The sequence below is a fragment of the Artibeus jamaicensis genome, unplaced genomic scaffold (assembly GCF_021234435.1).
Source record: "Artibeus jamaicensis isolate MK-2021 breed Jamaican fruit bat unplaced genomic scaffold, CSHL_Jam_final contig_415, whole genome shotgun sequence".
Lineage (NCBI taxonomy): Eukaryota > Metazoa > Chordata > Mammalia > Chiroptera > Phyllostomidae > Artibeus > Artibeus jamaicensis.
The window spans coordinates 19,284,923-19,306,116 of NW_026521823.1; the positions used below are offsets into that span (position 1 = coordinate 19,284,923).

The 21,194-nt window shown below is 40.3% G+C and overlaps 1 protein-coding gene across 8 annotated transcripts in view; it reads right to left on the reverse strand.

The window, feature by feature from the left end:
• Positions 1 to 21,194, reverse strand: part of KLF12 (KLF transcription factor 12) — a 421,617-nt gene that overhangs the window by 15,861 nt on the left and 384,562 nt on the right. For all 8 annotated transcript variants that reach the window (XM_053665635.1, XM_053665636.1, XM_037153237.2 and 5 more), the window contains one exon: positions 9,005 to 9,162. In XM_053665635.1, coding sequence (XP_053521610.1) covers positions 9,005 to 9,162 — 158 coding nt within the window. The remainder of the gene's footprint in view (positions 1 to 9,004; positions 9,163 to 21,194) is intronic.

Here is a 21,194-nt window from a genome sequence, read left to right on the forward strand (position 1 = left end):
ATGTATATTTGTTTTCCTTTTGGATATATATGTATCTGAAAAGGAAAATAAATTTGGGAGGCTTTTATTTAAAACTAGAGACACTTAAAGGTCTAGCCTGCAAACAAATACCTCTACCTATCTGTTTAAACTTTTGAAATTAGTAACACAGTGCATGACTGATATATTTACTTTACAATTATTCTTATTCTTAGTTATCAAGACATTATAAATAAACATTATTTTTATATATTCTTTAGTGGGGAAGACATTTTCTACAAAAACAGTCCCTCGTTATTGTCAATAATTCCATTCAGACCACAGATTTTAGGTAAACAATAGTTCATTTTGCCATTCAAAATAAGACAGCCAACGATTACAATCTAGTCCCTCTTTGGCAGAGTGTGAGAAAGTACAAGGGCCGGGGACATCACTACCCCGCTCCTCCTTCCAGCACGGTTTTGGTGGCGGTGTGGATAAAATAAAACCAAAAGCAAAGGAAGAAAAATGGGGAGCATGGTCAGAAATTTAACTCACCACTGTCACTGATGAGGTATGTGCTAATGACAAACAGATTTAAGGATTGGTAGGCTGTTTTAGAAGCCTTTACTTCTAAATGTATAAAAAAGATGAACTTATTTTTAAAAAATAAACAGGGTATGTACTGCACCTGTACCTACATTCTGGGAGTGTACATCACAGGTTCAGTGTGTTCTAAAGAGTTAACTCCCTCTGACGAATTACAGTAACTCCCTGTCCATAAATGAAAACAAATGCAATACCTCCACAGCATTTTGTTGCCCATCCGGATTTTTTGCTTTCTTTTTTAGAGATGGCACTTTGGTGCTTGTGCAGTTGGGGAGGTGAGGTTCGCCAGACCCAGGTAGCCAGGACCAACGACCCCTTTGGTGCTGCTGTAGCAATGTGTATTGCAGGGCTTTCCTACCACGCTTTGCGTGCTGGGTATTTGAAGATGTGGTTGTCTTCCGACCAGACTCAGAACTGTGGGTTGCCTTCCTCTTTACATCACGCCCATTACTGTTCCCGGAGCTGATGTCCAGCAAGCCCTCCAGAGCTGCCTGTTTGATTTAGTTATTGATGCTTCTGGCCCTGGTCTTCCCGCTGGCTTTCTCACAAAGTAAAATTGCAGTACACTGGGAAGCAAGACCAGTTCAAATGAATGAGAAGCCTTAAAAATAGACCCTTAAAACGCACTTGCTGTTTTATTACTTCGAAGTACTTTAATGACCAACTCTGAAGAGGTAGGCACTGCAGGCTAGACAGGCAGAGGAGTGTGGCCCCGGCGGGGAGGGGACTGGCAGGTTATGAGCAAGCGTGTCGGAGAGCAGGTGTAATGACAACAGGACAGGTTCCAGAAGCCCCGATTTGGATCTCAGTTGCCCTGCTTGTCTAGTACGTGACAGGGGATGAGGGCTCTAGCCTTTCAAGGGATTCGCAGATGTGATTCAACTGTGGGAAGCACGAGTAGAGCTGAGCACACTGCACACGGGATCTGCCCGGTTCGACGGAAACATGTGCTCTCTCCCAGCTGTGGGGTCCCTGTCTGTTCACAGCATTCCATACTCCTGAGCACACACAGCAGAGGGCTTCCAAGTTCTGCAGGTAGGGCACTCCCCTACCTTCGTGTCCAACCTGGCGTCATGCCCATTGTTTCTGCTGCTCTGGTATATCCCACATACCTTCCCTTCCGAGCACCACGCTGCTGCACCAGGGACATTTCCAAGAGCCTTAGGGTCATGGAGGATGGAATGCTGCCTGCCTCGGGAGGGGGGAGGTCGGCGACAAGGGGGCAGGGAGGCAGTTTCCAAGAAATAAATCATTTCCCAAGGCAAGAAGGGGACACATAGGCCATTTCAGGTAGGGGGAAGAACGCACCCCACCCAGTGGACACACCTGGACATTTGTTCATTTGTGTGGCTGAGGAATGGGGGGCTCTAGGGTCAGCAAATGATGCTGGACAGATGAACAGGAAGAGATGGGCTTGCATGCCCAGCTTGGGCAGGTGTCCCCAGACGCCCTGGCCGTAACAGACAGCTCCCACTGCATCGTTTTGTCATTGTGCTTGTACCTTTATTAGAGGGTTTTGCACATTTGGCCTTTGTTATGACTATTTTGACAAGTCTTGTTGAGTAGTCATGGGCAAGTTCATTGATGATGGGGGCCTATGCCCCTTCCTGCCTTTTCCAAGAAGAAAATCTACACTGCCTCGGATCTGGAAAGCTCTCAATGTATATTTGTCTTGTTGAATATGTCTATGAATGGGTCCTTTTGAGAGTTTGACTGTTTGAAGTATATTCTTTAAAAGATTATCAACACTCTCATTTTATCAAAATAATGGCAAAAGGGCTTATTAAACAATGGTTAGCTTTACTCCAACTTTTTCTAAATTATATAAATTCTAAATCAGTAGAGTCTGAAGTAAAGAGAGAGGTGATTGTGCTAAGTACATACTAGATTACCCAAACTTTTTTCTTGAACCTACTGCTCACAATAATAACACATGTCTATATCAATGCCCATACACAGACGACTCCATTCGACAAGTAATTATCAAGCCTCACAATGCGATAGTCACTGTATTTACTGGGGATATAAAAATAACCTCGTCCCCCGTGATAATTATGCAACAAAAACATGCTACGTTTATGTTCAAAGTTAAAACAAAAGAAGACCCGAGATTCACAGAAGAGCCTGCCTGGGTTCGCCAATCAGTTAGGGATCAAGGACAACTTCTGTCTCCTGACTTCGCATTTAGGGCTATTTCTTTTACAGTTTCCTGCTTCTCAACATTTCCTGATACAGCTCCTATCTGTGAGCTGTTTCACTAGGACTTACGACCTATACAGAGAGGATTTTTACCTGAAAAATGTCAGCTTGCTCTTACATGATTAATTATCTTGGGATCACTAAGCCCTATGCTTTACCTGACAATGACTCCAGACAGAGGGTTCGACGTGGAGCTTTATGTGGAACAAGTCATTCAATTAACAAAGATAGACGTGAGCGTATAGGCAGCACCTTACTGCCGAAGGTGAGATCCAGCAACCTCTGGGTTTGTAAACAAAAGGCCACCAAGATCCAGAGCCGTCACAAAGCCCAGGCTTTTATTTGCAGGACTGCCATCAAACCATTTCAGAGTTTTATGCCGTAAAGTAAGATGTCAAATTAGAAGCAAGAAATATAGGAAGAGCAGAGAGCAGGAACAAGGCGAGTACAAAAGTGAAACAGGCAGTGAGCATCCAGGATTGATTCCAAATGCATAACAGATCAGGTGTTAATCAGAGCACACAGTATTAATTACAAAGGCTTCATTCTTTACGGGAAGAGCTAAATAATGCATCATTTCCTCCATTTGTAAAAGCAGGAAAGGACCTGTCTTAGAGACTTTTAAATTGAAATTTGTTCCTATTTTAAAAGCATCTGTATGAGTTAATCTCCTTGATGTGTAAAATTCATATATGAAAACATTTTCATCAAGCCAGATGAAGTGACTTATGTTTACTAATTTTAAAAAATTTAAGTGTACAGTTTTTAAGTGAATTAAAATGAACATTAGGTAAGACTGGCTAAAGGAGCCTCAGAGATTTATTATAGAACAGGCTATCAAGTTGGAACATAAAAATATTTCCAGATTCATTTGAAACTCAATAGTTTAGTATGTTGAAATTACTTTATTGAACTTCTGGTTTTAAATTCACCTTTATCTTTTCTTTGTCCATTATTGAATTGTAAAGTTCTGCGCAACACTGACAATAACTTCCCGTCGGACACACCACTAGAGGCTTCCATGGCTCAGACCCTCTCAGACTAAACCCACCCAACAGCTGGTTGTAGTGCGCCATCTAGTGGCTTGGGACTCACGGATGCCTGAGCGTTATTTGCTGACTGTAGTGCATCAATGCGAATTCTACACAGCAATGCCAAACTCATAAAAACATTTTCTTATGAAGTTCATACTTAAATAATTTAACAGTGAAATTAAAATGAAAGGAGAGAAATTCACAGTATATAGTAGCTGTGGGTAGCCCAGTTTAAATGAGCATTCATTTACACATACTGCCTATTCATTTAAATACTCTATACACTGCTTCATGGAGATGAACTGCCTACAGTTTAGACAGGAACTATGCACCTGTTGATGGCCACACATATGTGATTGCTGAGATACGTATTTCTCCTCCTTTATAACATGGTCTAAACAGTTTGCCACTGGCAGATGTTAGTAAAGGCATTTAAAAATATTTGGTCAAATCTTCATGTTATTATCTAAACCGCCCATCCATGAAAGTATACTTTATTTTATTATTCTTTACAGGTGGACATCCACATATATTGAACATCTGGCAGTTCAATCACATTGTAAGGGAGCAAGGTAGAGCACAGTTATAAATCTGTAAGTTATTGTTGAAATAGAGCCTACTGTCAGCCCTGCTTCTCTAAGAGAAAGGGCTGTGACTCTTATTCTGACGAATAACCTGTGAGATTTAAGGGCACAAGCTTGGCGGCTCTGGGAGAACAGATTTCTACACGGCCAGGACAATGAGCTGCTTCTGAGCAATGAGAAGTGTGTATGCAGTCTCACCGGGGTGCACTGTTTGGGAAGGGAGAATTCTGATGATCCATGCACGCTTGCTTTGGGGACACTTTTTTCAGTTCAGATGTTAAGGTATCCTTTCTGGTATTTTATTGGGCTGTGCGGATCTATCAAACATAGATTAAGTGATATATTTTGGAAGATTCCTAAAAAAGAGGCATTTTCAGCATTTCTTTTTTTGTACTGTAAATTCCTTGTTAATATCTAGAAAATGTTCCTCTTTCACACTCCCATAAATGTTTAGTTTATTGTATAAGTCCTAAAGAGAGGACTCGATCGTGTACTAATGAAGCAAAAAAAAAAACCTGTTAAAGATAAAATTACTGTGACTTTCTCAAAAAGTGTTTCTCATTGCTGCTTCCTTATCTCCCATAGCATGTGTAGTTCTCAGAAGTCATTTGTTACAATCCTAAACCTCCTATTACTCAATTGGTCACACATAAATAACTTGCTCAACATGCCTGAAGCAGAGGTAAGGCTAGGAACATGTTTCTTAAAAGCAAAGCAAGCCAACCTGAATCCCAACAGAATGAGCGTTGATTTCGTTTTGAACACACAGTTATGAAATCTTGAAAATAACTATAAACGAGGAATCAGTATGGGCTCACTTTGAACCCGTGGCGGCCAATAAAACAAATGTCATTCTTTCTTGGAAAATGATGCCTTGTACAGCAGAGAGTCAGTGTCTCTCTGTTAAGTGGCTGAATGGATCTGGCATATGGATTGGAGCAGGAATTTCACATAGACTTTCTGATGTATCTGTGAGACGGAGAAACACGGAGTAGATGCAGGACCATTAGGTGGATTTTTAATTACCCGTTAAAGAATTAAGACCCACTTGGATAGAAGGCTCTAGAATCACCTCTCAGGGCTTTTTCCTTGAATCTGTCCTATGCGGTATTTGACAAAAATGGAGAAGCTGAAGGGGAGAGATACAGGGTAGATGGGACGGTTCAAAGTTGTTTCAGTTTAATAGAAAATGGGCTGAAATCAATATAATAGATATAGAATATTTATTTTCCAGACTTCAAAGGGCACGTGCAGCCTTCATAACAATGATTCTGCCGTGTGCCCCCCACAAGAGATCATCATAGCCTGTGGTTAAACGCTTCCGTGGTACGCAAACCCGCCAGGGGCCTGCCTTGTTCTACTGCGCTTCACTTTATTGCACTTCAAGGATGTTGCATGTTTTACAAATTGAAGGCAAGACTCTATCAGCAGAAAGGTTACGACTTGCTTTCCTGCAAGGTGGTCTGGAGCCCAACCTGCAGGATCTCCAAGGTGCACCCATACTCCCGAGGGAGCCATCCGATGAAGGACAGGTCCAACTAAAAATACAACATTGCGTGTTTAGGTTTAAAAGAAATGAGTTACAGGGACAAGGGATGGACAGGACCTAGTTTTCAGCTTTTTAATTTATTTTTTACTCAGATGACCTAACAGAGTCACCTGTTAAAAAAAACTTAACATTATCTTCGCTTCTATTGAGCAACACCCACTAACAGACCCATTTCCTCCATCTGTGGTGTAGAAAGCTTAAAAAGACACCGTGATAACTTGGAGGGTGTCTAGAAGAATGTGGCTGTGAGCTGAGGCTGCTGGGGGAGTGAAGACGCTCATGGATCATGGTGGTGGTATGAAGGGCCCCGGGACCAGGAGCTGAAAAATACAGCGTGATGGGTTAGCCCAGTCTACCAGAAGGGACTGGGAGCCAAACACCGTTCACTGTAAGAAGCAGTCAACATGGCAAGAGGGGAGAGGTTAAAGGTGTAAACTTGCAACTAGTAGATACATTCCAGAGATCTCATGTGCAGCATGGTGATTACAATCAACAAAAGGTATTGCAAACTTCAAAGGTGCTAAGAGACTACATCTTAATTGTTCTCACTAAAAAAAAAGAAATGACCACCATGGGACATGTTAGAGGTGTTAGCTGGGCCATAGCAGTAATCATAGCATAACATATAAATGTACCAAATCAACACACTGGACATTGTAAACTTACACACTGTTATGTGTCAATTACATCTCAACTGAAAAAACACAAGTTATCAGTCTTGCTATCGTCTCTTCACTGAATTTTAAACCCAAGTGTCTAGTTATCTATGGTATGAAGACTCTGCCCCCCAAAATTTCACCAAACTCGTTTGCAGAAAAATAAGCTCTCTGACACCCAAACTGTTCACAGAGACGTGGGAAAGCGACTGCTGTGTGAGGACGGCACCTTGATCAGGAACCAGACTGGTGCACACAGGAGGTAATGACAGCTGCAGCCACCAGGTGTGAAGATCAAACACACGACGTGTGAGTGCAGAGGTCTGCACAGCAGTGGCTTGATCTCTGTGGGAGATGACACCCAAGGGATCCCTCTAGTTAGGAAGCAAACTGGACTCTGAACCATTTGGACCCTAGGAGCCTACGGTTTCATCTTATTAAGAAGCCAAGCTAATTAACTCCACTTTAGCATTCAAGGCTTATGTTACTTTGAATTATAACGCGTACACCATGTCTGCCCTACTTCCACAGCACGTGGTAAAACTTGTAAGATGCGGTCCTTACAGCTCCGTGGAGTTAGATCTTTTAATAGGGCCAAATTAAACCTTTCCTCTCTGCCACTGCTCACCACTTCAAGAAGTGGAGTAGCGGTGTCCGTGTGAAAATGAGGTTATTACGTATTTTTAGAAAGTACAGGGAAAATAGGAATAACTCAAAATTTATGATGATTCACTGAAAAGAGGTCATTCTTTTCTTTTTTAAACAGAAATGATCCTATAAAAGTAATACGACTCTACCATACTTGCTACTATGAGTTGTGTTCACTATCTCCTGGTAGAATGAAACATGCTTATTCAACTCTCATATCTGTCCTAGTTCTTTGCCTCAATAATGAAGAAATGTATTCAAACCTGGTGCCTAAGAAACAGGACACCTTTCCTGGGGAAGTTCAGAATTCATGGAGAGGGAAGAAACTGGAATTAAGTGGGAAAAGGGATGGGACGGGGGCAGGGAAGAAAAATGGAAGAGGCAGCTTGCAAAATGTGTTGATTATCTTAGAAGTACTACAATTAGAAAGCATTAAAGGAGCAAAAAAGTCAACTCCAGATTCTGTGATGCTTCTCTGACTTGGGCAAGTGCTCTCCTGACACACACAAAACCACGCCCGGCCTCAGTGTGCGGAGTCATGAAGCCGTCTTGCAAGGTAGCTCTGGAAGGGTTCTGATGGAAGAACGTGATGAAATAACAGCGAAGAATGCCAATATAAATGATTTTGCTGCCTCAGCTGGGAAATGGGCAGTATAATGTGGTTATTTTTAATGCCCTGGAGACGGGAGGACTATTTACACAGCGCTATGGAAATAAGTGACACCTGAGGTTTTCAGTTCAACGCAGGTGCTGGAGTCTGAATCCTGCTGAGGACAGTCACTGGACTGGGCTTGTCTGATCTGCAGCCCCTTGCCCCCCAGAATGGGTGTGAATACAGTTCTCTATGAAACCTGTTTCAGTCTCCAGTCAGTTTTCCTAGAAAAGGCAGTAGAATTACGGGGTCCTCCTCCCACCTTCTGTCTTTTCTCAGAGCATCCATCCCGCTGGTAGCACCAGACAGGGTCCAGAAGCCAAGGAAGCCAGGGGATGTCGGTGGAGGGACACACCAGGCAGAGGATGAATGGGGTAGACAAGGGGCTCAGTGAAGAGTCATCAGTTTATTTCCTAGGTGGGTGGGTGGAGAAATGGATGGGTGGTTGATGGGTGGGGGATGGATGGATGGATGGATGGATGGTTGGATGGATGGATAATGACAAAGGTAGTAAATCACCTGTGGTCTCAGTTCTCTTCTCTGTAAACGATGAACACTAAAAATCCTCTCATATACAAAAGAAAAACACCAATGAGAATCAAATGGAATAATGTAGAAATATTTGAAACTCCCTGCAGTGCTATGTATATGCCAATTTCATCATCATCCTCATTATCGTTATTACTATTATTAGTTCCTTTCTCTGGTTACTTGGGGGACGAGATCAAGGGGAGAAATGCATGATCTAAGTGGTGGCTAAAAGGCTGACTTTAAGAGAATAATTTTGTCCAGCTTGTTGCTTGATGGACATGTAAAATCTGATAAACTGGACAATGATTAAGAGGTAATGCTGTGTATGAAAAAAGACCAGCTCGCCATGTGCGTACCATTATAACTTCTAAAGCCATGGAAGAATAACTCCACTGGCTGCTAACATTCACTAAGACTTCAGCCTTTTTCAACTGAGAGAGGAAAATCATTCTGCTCAGAAAGATACTAAACTGAACATGTACCCACAATGACGCCACCTCAGCACGCACACGGCTCCGGAGTGGAGCAGCTGGCCCTTTGGGACTCTCACTGACCCTCGGGTGAGCAGCCCTGCAGCACTGTACCTGTATGTGTCCTCCGGTGAGCCTTCAGGTGGGAACTTTTTGTGTAGACTTTGTTGCATCCCTCAAAATCACATCTGTGAATACGCCGTTTTCTGGAGTCTGGGGATTCAGACCGCCTCTGGCGTCTTGTGCTCTCAATACTAAATGGTGAAATTGAACTGGAAAAAGAAAAAGTGGAGTTAAACAGTGAGACACACAGCTGTCTGGTTTGCTCTAGTGGCATGAGACCTCCGTCTCATGGCCTGTAGCTTTGCACAGATGCAAGGCCCCGGGTCTCCATTTCCCAGACACCTTTCATTCTCAGCTGGGAGGCAGGCAGCCTGGTCTATTTCTGGTGAGCCACTCCTAGGGAGAGAAAGGCAGGCTTAAAATAAAAACGACAAAACAACAAGCAAATGAGAGCAGTGGCAAATGAGTAGATCCTTGTTCACAAATACGAAAGAAGCGGGTGGTGTTAAAATTACACTTCAACATTTTGAACTTCTGGATATACTTACAGAGAACATTCTGGGAAGCCCTGCTATAAATAAGTGACAAAAATGAAAGCATTTAATACGGAACATGAGGGTCTGAATTGCATGTGACAACACAGAAAATTGTGCAAAATCACAAGGTACCTTTCAAAACAAATGAGGTTGGGCTGAACAAAGCAACATCAGTACATCCATTACATGACTCACGACAAGCTATTTCTGTTCGTTAAAATGCACCTGACATTGAACTTTTACAGTTGGTGGTTTTGCATGGGGAGGAATAAAGCTCATTGTCTTTAAAGATTAGCTGTACCACGAATGAGAGAAAGAAGTTTAACTCTGAATTTTGGCCCTGACTTGCACGTTGTTTAATTTTCATGCCACAGCAGAAAAACAGGATTAGTTTGTAATGCCAGGTAATTGATTAACATGCACCTCTTCAAATCTTAATCTCTTTTGATTGAGATAGAAATGAAGCACATGACTCATTTTTTTAGTTATTTATGAAGTTAAAGAAATAACAGCAAAATATAATTAAATACTTCTATCAATATCATACCATACTTCTACTAGAGAAAGTTTACCAGTGTTAATATTTTGACATCTTTTTTTTCAGCTGTTCCATGTTTTGATACTCTTGGTAAGTACTTTGTGCCCTGGCTGGTGTGGCTCAGTGGATTGAGTGCTGGTCTGTGAATCAAAGGGTGGCCCCTTCCATTCCCAGTCAGGGCACACGCCTGGGTTGCAGGCCAGGTTCCCAGTGGGGGCGTCTTGCACAAGAGGCAACTACACATCGATGCTTCTCTCCTTTCTTTCTCCCTCCCTTCCCCTTAAAATAAATACACAAAATCTTTGAAAAAGTTATATGTGAACAAAATTAAGAAAAGTATTTTGTATTAATAATTCACCTGTTAAACAATCCCGAACATTACAGATACGGATCATCTTTCTTTGTCTTTCATAACCACCCTGACCCTTCCTCCTCTCAGGGAAAACTTCTGTCATTGGTTTTCTTTAAATCCTTCCAATTCCTTTAAATTATGCTTATCTACCCATATCTGCATTTACAGAAACTTGTAATGTTGCTTTGTGTTTTTTAAGAGACAAATAATCTACTGTTTACATCATTCTTCAAACTGTCACTCAACACAAGCATCTGAGATCTATCCATGTTTGATACAAACGCTGTAGTCTATTCATCTGAAATGTTATGTATCACAATTAATTGTAAGATGATTTGTTTTCATATTTTAATGTTGCTAAAATTAGGAGTCTTACGATTGATGGCTTGTCATAGTTTAATTGACATACTACTTTTTCTTTATTAGTGGTACGTAAGCTAATGGTGCATTTTACAGTAGATGGTATTTTAACTTAGACCAGAGGTTGGTGCACTTTCTCTTTAAAGGGCTAGATAGTAAATATATTATTTGGAATTTTGAGAGTCAACAGGTAACAAATCATTTAAAGGGCTAGATAGTAAATATATTATTTGGAATTTTGAGAGTCATATAGTCTATAAGGTAACAAATCAACTCTGAAACTGTAGCATGAAAGTAGCTATGGAAAAAATATAAACAAATGAGTGTGTTATATTCCAGTGAAAGATCATTTATGAAATAGTGGGCTGCAACTGGCTGATATCTGACTTAGATGAAATATGGTGATAGTCCAATGAATATTCATCCCAGAGTTTTAAAAACCATTTCCTAAGTGCTGGACATATAAGATGTTCCTTATATTTCATTATAATATTGCTCCCATCAACTTTTAAAAAATGCCTTCTATATATATGTGCCTTTCAAGTTTTCAATGTATCTTTTCATGTGTACAAATAAGGGTTCAGTAGCCAAACCTTTACATTACTAGGTAAGATCAAATGTAAATGATGTTTATCTACTTGAGTTTCAAACAGTTTCATGCAAGACCTCTGTTAGTAGAATGAACAAAACCACATGGAGCATTAAGCCCTGTTTCCTAGCCTTCTTATCAGTCAATGTGGATTTGCAGTTCCCACATAATTGACTCAGCTGCAGGAACTAGAGCCTGTCTCACAAAGACGCAAGACAGTGTCCTAGCCCGCCCACGAAAGAACAGCGTTAGTCAGCCCTGGGAGGGCGCGGTTCTTGTGCACACATGAGACGTGTGTGTGAAAACAGGGAAACAACAATTCATTTCTTGAGTATTCAGACACGACAATAAATATGGATTTTGGCGCTGGGGACCTCAAAAATAGAAACTTTTGTGTTGTGATATGTTTGCTGTCTTCTAAATTATGAAAATGACATGGTATTTGTTTACATACTATGTACATACTAATGTGTAGAAGTCTAAATGTAACTATACATAATCTGTGGTTGATGTTAGCTATTTATTTTGCTGTGCAGTCGGGTATATAGAGAAAAGTGAACAATAAATCTGAAATCAAAACCAAGTAACTACTGAGCAGACCTTTAAGGGACCAACGAAGCAATGCAGCCATAGAGTCCATCAGCCACTGAACCACGTGGCTGGCAGAGGGAGGGAAGCAAAGGCTATGGAATGGCACAGAATTACTTCACTAACGGTTTTTAATTTACATTAAGATAAAGATGTTAGGTGGATGTCTTTAATACCACAAAACTTTGCACCCTTGTTTTCCTCATTTTAAAGATAAATGTTTTAGGACATTATGGAGAAAAACCACTTAAAAAGTTACCAGGGCGATCCAACCAATTTTTTAGAAAGGTGAATGCGATACAGCTATACCCAGCAAAGCTGGCTCTGAAATGGCATTCGATGGGGAAGAGTTCTCTTTGGCTCCCCTTTTTAAATGGCAGAGTCATCCTTGGACGTAAAAGAAACTTCGTCCAGGCTGTACCTTTTAGAACTACTTATCTGACCACTTTGTGGAAAGGCAGGAAGGTAAAGGGGCCGACATAAAAGGGGGTTGAAAGTGCAGAAGAACTTAAAGGCCACAGGGAAGAGGAGAGGACAGTTCAAGTGCACAGAAGGCGGCTGGGGCCCACTGCTGGTTCCCACAGTGGGTGGGCACTGCTGTCAGAAGACAACCACGGGTGGGGAGTTTAGCCAAGCCAGCGCCGTGGCAGAAGACTGACAGTCCAGGTGCTGGCAACAAGCACATTCGTCTCTCTAGAGCCTATTGCGGACATTCAAGAAATGTTTGTTAAACAGGATGAACGAATGAATGAATGGAGGAATGAATGGAGGGCTGTATTAAGACAGGCACTCCTAATTTTTAATTTAATATAATCAATTGATTAACCCCTTTGATTATCTTATTCTTACTAGGATCCTTTGACTACAAATCTTCAGATAATGATTACTCAATTCCTTGCTCTTACTCTTTCTCATTTCCCTAAGTTTTGTATTTTAAATGCTATACAAAATAGTTACTAAATATCAGGGATTGAGAATAACCATTTACACCACATGTACAGAAGAGAGAAAGGGATTCAGAACCTATTTGAAGAAATAATAACAGAAAACTTCCCTAACCTGGTGAAAGAAAGAGACATACAAGTCCAAGAAACACAGACAGTCCCAAACACGATGAACCCAGAGATGCCCACAATAATACACATTAAATTAAAATGCCAAAGGTTAAAGACAAAGAGAGAATCTTAAAACCGGCAAGAGAAAAGCAGTTAGTTACTGCATATGACTTTCAGCTGATTCCTCAACAGAAACCTTGCAGGCTAGAAGGGATTGGCAAGAAATATTCAAAGTGATGAAAAGCAAGGACCTACGACCAAGGTTACTCTACTCAGCAAAGCTATCATTTTGACTCTAAGAACAGATCAGAGTTTCTCAGATATGAAAAAGCTAAAGGAGTTCGTCACCAATAAACCAGTATTCTAAGAAATGTTAAAGAGTCTTCTTTAAGAAAAAGAAGAAAAAAAGGTAAAAAACATGTATAATAAAATGAAAACAAATATGTATCTATCAACAAGTGCTTTAAGTACAAATGGAAATGCTCCAATCAGAAGACACAGGGTGACTGAACGGAGGACAAAACAAGACGCTTACTTATGCTGCCCACAAGTGACTCACTTCAAATCAAAGACACACACAGACCAAAAGTAGAAGGATGGGAACAAGTACTTCACGACACTGGAAACAAACAAACAAAAAAGCTGGGATAGCAATACTTAGACAAATAAAACAAAGGCTCTAACAGGAGACAAAGAGGACCCAGCAATCCCACTTCTGGGTATTCATCTGAAGACATCCAAAACTACATTGAAAAGACATCTGCATCTATATGTTCAATGCAGCAGCATTTACAATAGCCAAGGTATGGATGCAACCTACGTGACTATCAGATGATCAATGGATAAAGAAAAAGCGGTATGTATATACAATGGAATATGACTCAGGCATAAAAAAGAATAAAATCTCACCACCTGTGGCAACGTGCTTGGACCTGGAGGGTATTGTGCTAAATGAGTAAGTCAGTCAGAGAAAGACAAACAGGCTATGATTCCACTCATATGTGGAATTCAAAAAATAAAATAAACAAGCAGAAGAGAAACCAACTCATAAGCACAGGGAACATTTGGACGGTTGCCAGATGGCAGGAGGTTTGGGTGAAAAAGATGAAGGGATTAAAAAGGACAAGCTGGTAGTTACAGAAAGTTGAGAGGGTGTGAAGTACAGCACAGGAGAGCTAATCGACAATATTGTAACAATTATGTGTGGGGTGAGATGGGTTCTTATTTTATCAAGATAATCAAGTTATATAAATATCTAATCACTGGTCCGTGGCACCTGAAACAAACATAATATTATACATGTCAACTGTAATTGAAAAATAAAAATGATTATTTAAAAACCCCACATGTACATAATAAGTGCCTCGGTTCTTTGCTCCAAGTTCAAGAGAAGGGCATTCCAAAGCATTGCTCACAATTAACATCCTCAGTGGGAGGCCACTGAGATCCCCTTGAACATACACAGGATGTGGGTGAATGAAATAAAAATCTTCCCTTTCATCCTACCAAGCATCCGGTGAGTGGGAAAGGGTGAAGGAATGATCCTTACTCTTAGTAATATCATCCTGCCCTGTCTCACTCAGGGACTCATAAGCATGGGCATTTGGTAACAGCACAGCTGTATAAGAGAAACACTTTGGGTGTTTCTGCTCTGCCCAAGCTTTTCTGGGCAACGTGCCCTTTGTCTAGAAGGCGCATGAGATACCCACAACTGCATGGGAACTGTCTTCTGTACTTCAAATCGGGCCTTGCTCTAAAAGCATGGGGAAGCGCAGGTAGGTACTGCCTGTGCCAGCACGGGATTCTTCCAATCACCCTTAGTGATGAGCTTGGCAGGATGAAAACAGTAGACAGTTGCTAGTGTGTTCCCAGAAAGTGTACTGAACACATCTGTACGGTTGGTTCAAAGAAACAACCTCTCAAGGCCCACTCCCTTCCCAGAAGGTGAGACCATTCGGAGCAGGGAACTGACACCTGAGGGGGCCTCTCAGGCACAGAGTAGGTAATAATTAGATCCAGAGAGAACGAATGAGTGAATCATGACTTCAGTTGCACAACGGTCCCAGTTGGAATGGCAAGTTAAATTGGAATTAAACCCAGAGAGGCTTGAAAAGTCACATCCAGGAACAGCTCTATTTAAATGGAAGGCACCGCATGACTGCCATGAAAGAAATTAAGGTTAACTGTAATCAGCAGGTAATGAAAGACCATTTGTCACGTGTGACCTTAGTGTGATGAGGTGCCCTTCACTGCAACTGGACTTTCCACAGGAGTTCAAAAAAAAAAAAAGCCAGGCCATTCTTTTAAGGTTGGAAAGAGGGCACACTCATCCCAAATTTTAAAGCCAGAGCATCAATCAGCAGCGTAGAAGGTACTCCAGCACTCACACCAGCTATTTCAAGACAATGCCAAGGGTTGCAGTGGAGGGTAACAATGACGACTGACATTTGTAGAATGCTTACGAGTGCCAGGCACTGCTCTAAACGCTTTGGGCTTCAACTGACTCTCTGAGGTCGTTACTACTATTCCTAGTTTACAGACGAGGAAACTAAGGCACAGAGAAGTTAAGACCAAGGCCAAGGCCAAACCAAATAGGTGGCCACACCAGCATTTATTTGAACCCAAGTGATTGGGTTCAAATAAACTACTAAACTCAATCTTAGTTATTCTATTCTGCTGACTCAGGTACACAGGAGACAAACCAACATGTGATAAAATATGAAAACATAACAAAATAATCTGTATCATTTAAATTCTCCCTCTAGCCCATTACAGGAAACAGCACATAAAAGCATTTTAAATGTATCCTGCTAGAAGAAGGTATATACTTTTCTCTTGGGAGTTTTAAGGTAAACTCTTAAATAAATGCTGCCAGAAGAAGGAGGTGCTCAGTATAATTATTTAATACTAATCTACCTATTAAAAATACTTTCCTAAGGTTGCTGTAAAAATGTACATTTAATTCCAGGGTAATGTTTTCGGAAGGCAGGTCAAGCAGTGGTGTGTGGTTGTGTGTTTTTTACCACTTGGGCTGCGGGACTAGTTTTATTCCCTGCGAGTCTGGCTTATTTACAATTGTGCCAAAAAGGATTTCCAGTTGGCTGTACAGCTGAACTACCTTAAAGGTAGGGAGACCATTCGGTTTTAAAACTGTAGTTTGAACTGTTTTCCAAAGTTCATTTTAAAATTATTTTAATTAACACATTAAACATCATCTACTGGAATTCTGGATTGGTTTCTGACATGTAAATAAAGAACTGCTTCCTCTGTAGTAGGTCAAACACCTCACTGGGATTGAATTATCAAGGCAAAAAAAAAAAGACTTTGATTTAACCAAAGGCTCCCTTCTTTTTGGATTATAATAAGGTTCTATCCACATGGCCAAGCCAGACATTTCCATCTTTTTGGAGGTGTTTTCTTAGCTAGCAGATGGCTCTCAGAAGCTGGGATCTCTGTGTTTATCTTCCAAACCATAACAGACTCTACTGAGCTCCCGTCAAACCCTGTCAATTTCTTTTCGATGAAATTAATTGGGGGAAAAGTGCCATTTAAGTACACTCACTATCTAATCCCCAGAAGCTATCTTCCAAGGCCGTGCTGAGTCATCAAAATGAACTCTGCTTTCATAGGATGACTATGGGAAAGTAGTTTTGGAAACTACTTTTGAACAGGCTGAAATTATAAGATCAGTAGCTACTAACCTTTCTAGGAGCTGTGACTAAAGCATTATACTACTCCATGTTCGAATGTGGATTCAATAAAAATAAAATAATTTCCCCAATATGCATAAATCAAGAACAATACAATTGCTAAAATGTGTTAAAAAGCTAATTATTAGCATATATTCAACTAGAACTTGGCACTTTTTTTTCATATGGACAGGCCATGTCTTTCTAATGATTGTTTTATTTTAATAAATGAAATCTCCTATTAATGAAAAGATAATGGTTTTACCACTGAGCCTTTACTGACAGTGAGTCTATAGGCAGATTCACAGTGTATCATGATTTTACTGAAATGTAACAGCTGCTACTAAGTATTTTTCATCACTTTTAGACTATCAAAATACTCAGAATTGTTACAAAATAAGAGGTTGGTTTTTTTCTGCTCTGTTCTAATTCACATTTTAGCATGTAAAATCATAAACTGTATTAAGTAAAAGGTTCAAAGATAAAACAAAAAAATGAATCATTACTGGCATTAGCTGAATTTGGTGTTATTATCAAACTTTATGATGGAGTTCGATTACAAATCAAGAGATGTTTGTTTGCTAACAAATAAGACTGATTTGCAGTTATACAGGTAGCGTTGAAGTTGTTACTTTGCGAGGGGCGAGGGGGGGCACTGTATGCATTTGAAAGACCCGACCCCATAAAAGCAACTCGTAATGGAGGAGGAAACGAGGCTCCGGAGGAGTGTGGATCTCTGAGTTACACTGGACATTAAACGGAGGGCACATAATGCCCTGAAATATTTAAGGTGAAGTTTTCCACAGGATTTCCTCAGAAAACAGTGGGGTTTAAATTCTTATTTAAAGAATAAGAATCTTCAGTTAAACAGTGGGGTTTAACTTCTTATTCCAGGAGTTGTGGCTTCACGGATTGTTTGAAGTTTTTCTAGGTCCAAACAGGATAATTTTAATCTGAATGATATTAAAGCAGCCGCCCCACCCTCACCCCATCCCCACACCAGGCTGGCAGGAGAGCTATCACCCCCACTGCCTTAAGAGGGCAGCACTGCACCCTCATCCTACCGGTGTGGCCCTGGAACCCCTCGGACTTTGAGACTCCATTCAACTGTGCTAAGCTAGAAAAGTAAGTTCTCCTTATCTCATTAAAGATACACTCTCATCCCCTCAAGAGCGAAGATCTGGTTTTATGCACGCCTCTCGAGAAATTGGCATATCTACAGCTACTTGAAAGAGTGAAGGGTAAGAAATGGAAGAAGCAGCCTGGGGAACGTCAGCCTCGTGAGGACTTACCAAGTGCATTCGCTGGAGTCTCCCCGCAACACTGCACCAGGGCAGCACTGACTATAAAGAGGTTAACTTTTCTCTATCAGAAGGATCTTATTATACGGCAGAATTGCTAATAAGATAGTCTTATGGCTGTAACCCAGGCAAGGACAGTACACAGTACGACTGTGTTTTAAATATTAAAAAAAATATGTATAAAATGTTCCAACTGTGCACTTCTAATGAAATATTGTAATGTAATCATAAATAAACTTTTGAAGTGACCATCATAACAGGCCTCTGCCTATTTTATGCTGATCATTAACCAGGTCTATGTCACACTAGAGATTTGTTTTATTAAAGAGCACTGAAATGATATCAGTTAGCTATCTGGTACTTGGGCTTACATGAATTATTGAAACAGTTTTTATCGCTTCTATGGGGGCATACAAATAACAAGACCAAGTAGGACTCACTGGTAATGTTCCACTTTGTGGAACACAAGTTTCTGTGGGCCAGGAGAGCTATCTGGTGCCACAGATAAGCATTTCTCAAAATGTACATATATTTGAATTTTGAAGAAAAATAAAAATCTTCCCATCTATTGGAGGAAATACCCTGTCTTTTATTTCTTTTCTTGAAAACTTTATTTAATTTTTCAAATACTCTGCCAAACTAATGTTGGGTAAGAATGCATATTAATGTCTCCAAATTCATATTTAAAAGACATTTAGAAGATGAGGAAACTGAGGCTCAGAAAGTTAATTAAATTAATTGCTGTGCTAAGGCGATATCACTAAATAGCAGAGCTGAAACCAGATGCCCTTTCCTGACGCCTCGAACTAGGAATCCTCTGCTCTCCAGTGAGGTTGTAGAAAGGCTGTGATTTTCACTTAAAAAGGAAATCTGATTTTTTACTTAAAGAAAAATCTGCTTGGCAATGCAGATTCTTTTTTTCTTTCTTTCCTTTCTCTCTCCTTCCTTCCTTCCTTCCTTCCTTCCTTCCTTCCTTCCTTCCTTCCTTCCTTCCTTCCTTCCTTCCTTCCTTCCTTCCTGTCTTCCTCCCTCCCTCCTCCCTCCCTTCCTCTTTCTCTCCCTCCTTCCCTCACCTCCCTTCATCTGATAATTAGACCTAAAATCTCTATCCTATTTACTTTTCTGCTTTTGCGGCCAGGAAATTTAGCAACAAATAGCCTGAGATTTGGTGTGTTTATTTTCCACTCAAACTCCAATTTTTGTATGAAAAAAAATACAAAAACAAAAACCAGTAACATGCTGCTCTTAAAAATGGAGAAAAATAATGTGAAATTTAAATCTGGGTTTGAATATGCAAACTTCTAAATGAAAGTTTGTGATTAAAAAGCTCATATTATTGTCTTTAAGAAAAAGAAACTTACGAGATTTCTATTTTTTTGTTGCTGTCCCTGAAGAAAAAGCATAGCTGTAATCTGAAAATCTAGACATGAATTATGGCTCAGTATAATTTATTAGCTATGGCATCCTAACCATTTAATCTTTGACTTCCAGATTTTTGAGTTTCAAATGTGGAACTGCAGAAGGGAGGAAGATTAGGCCAGAGTAGAGTACACCTGACTCTGACTCAATGTCCAATTATCTCCAACATAGAGTTATATGTCCAATATAACTCCTTAGCCTCCGGCCCTTCTTCCACTACTGGTTAACGACTTTATTAAGATATTCACATACCACAAAACTCACCTTGTAAACTCTACAATGCAGTAGCATTCATTATGTTCACAATGTTGCAAAACTATCACATCTACCTAGTTCTGAAACATTTTCATTACCCCAAAAGGAAACTCAATCCTCTTAAGCAGTCATTCCACCTTCCTCCTAACCCTTTACAACTGCTAATCTACCTTTTGTCTCTATGGGTTTGACTATTCTGGATATGTACTAAAAATAGAATCATACAAGTATGTGGCTTTTTATGTCTGGCTCCTTACATCTGGCATAAGGTTTTCAAGGTTAATCCATGTTATGGTGTGCATCAGTAATTCATTCCATTATATATATACATGAATAATATTCTGTCATGTATATATATCCACTTATGTATTCACTAGTCAATAGACATTTGGGTTGATTATACTTTTTGACTCTTATGATTGATGTTGCTATAAACATTTATACAAGATTTTGTGTGGACTTTTGTTTTCAGTTCTCTTGGGTATACACCTGGGAGTAGAATTACTATGGTAGCTTTATGTTTAATATTTTCAGAAATTTTTCATACTGTTTTTCAAAGTGGGTACAACATTTTATAATTTCACCAGCACTGTAAGAAGTTGTCATTTCTTCTTGTCCTCACCAACACATTATGTCTTTTTGATTTGTCATCATAGTGAATGTAAGGTGTCTTCTCACTGTGCTTTGTATTTGTAATTCACCTAACGACTAATGAAGTTCAGCATCCTTTAACGAGCTCAAAACTATCTGCATGTCCTCTTTGAAAAATCATCTATTCAAAACAAAAGGAAGGCCAACATGCTCCGAAGAAACCGGCGGGGGGGGCCGCCCAATCCACTCCCTAACACACAGGGGCCACTGTGCTGATTTTTAAACTGTGTTGTTTTCTTAGTCAAGTTGTATACTTTCTGTATACGAGGTCTGTCCGGAAGGTATCCAGCCATATAATATGAAAAATAAGATATTTATTAAAGAAGATACAAAATACAAGAAACATTGTAGACAGGACAGCGATGCCTCAGTCCCCTTCAAAGTAGGTACCTTGGGACCTCACACAGTTCCCTTAATCCCCATCAGCTGCCCTGTCATATTTTCCTCAATCTCATCAGTGGTCTGAAATTTCTTCCCTTTCAAAGGTGATTTTAGTTTTGGGGAAAGCCAGAAGTCAAAGGGCACCAAATTGGGGTTCTGGGGTGCTGAGTCACCTGGGTGATTTGATGTTTCACCAAAAAACTCTGCATGAGGTGTGAGTGATGCATGAACAGATGCATTGGAGTGATTAAGCTGCCAATCACCAGTTGCCCATGGCTTTGGCCTTCTGAATCATCCAAACAGTTTCTATGGAGTAGTGTTCAAGCTTGACACAAAATTTGATGCAGATTTGTTGTTCCACTCATTCGGTCATTTTGTTTTGTTTTTTTAAATCCACCTTGACATTTAAAAAATATTTTTATTTATTTATTTTTAGAGAGAGGGGAAGGGAAGGAGAAAGAAAGGGAGGGAAACATCAATGTGTAGTTGCCTCTCCATGGTCCCCAGTGGGGACCTGGCCTGCAACC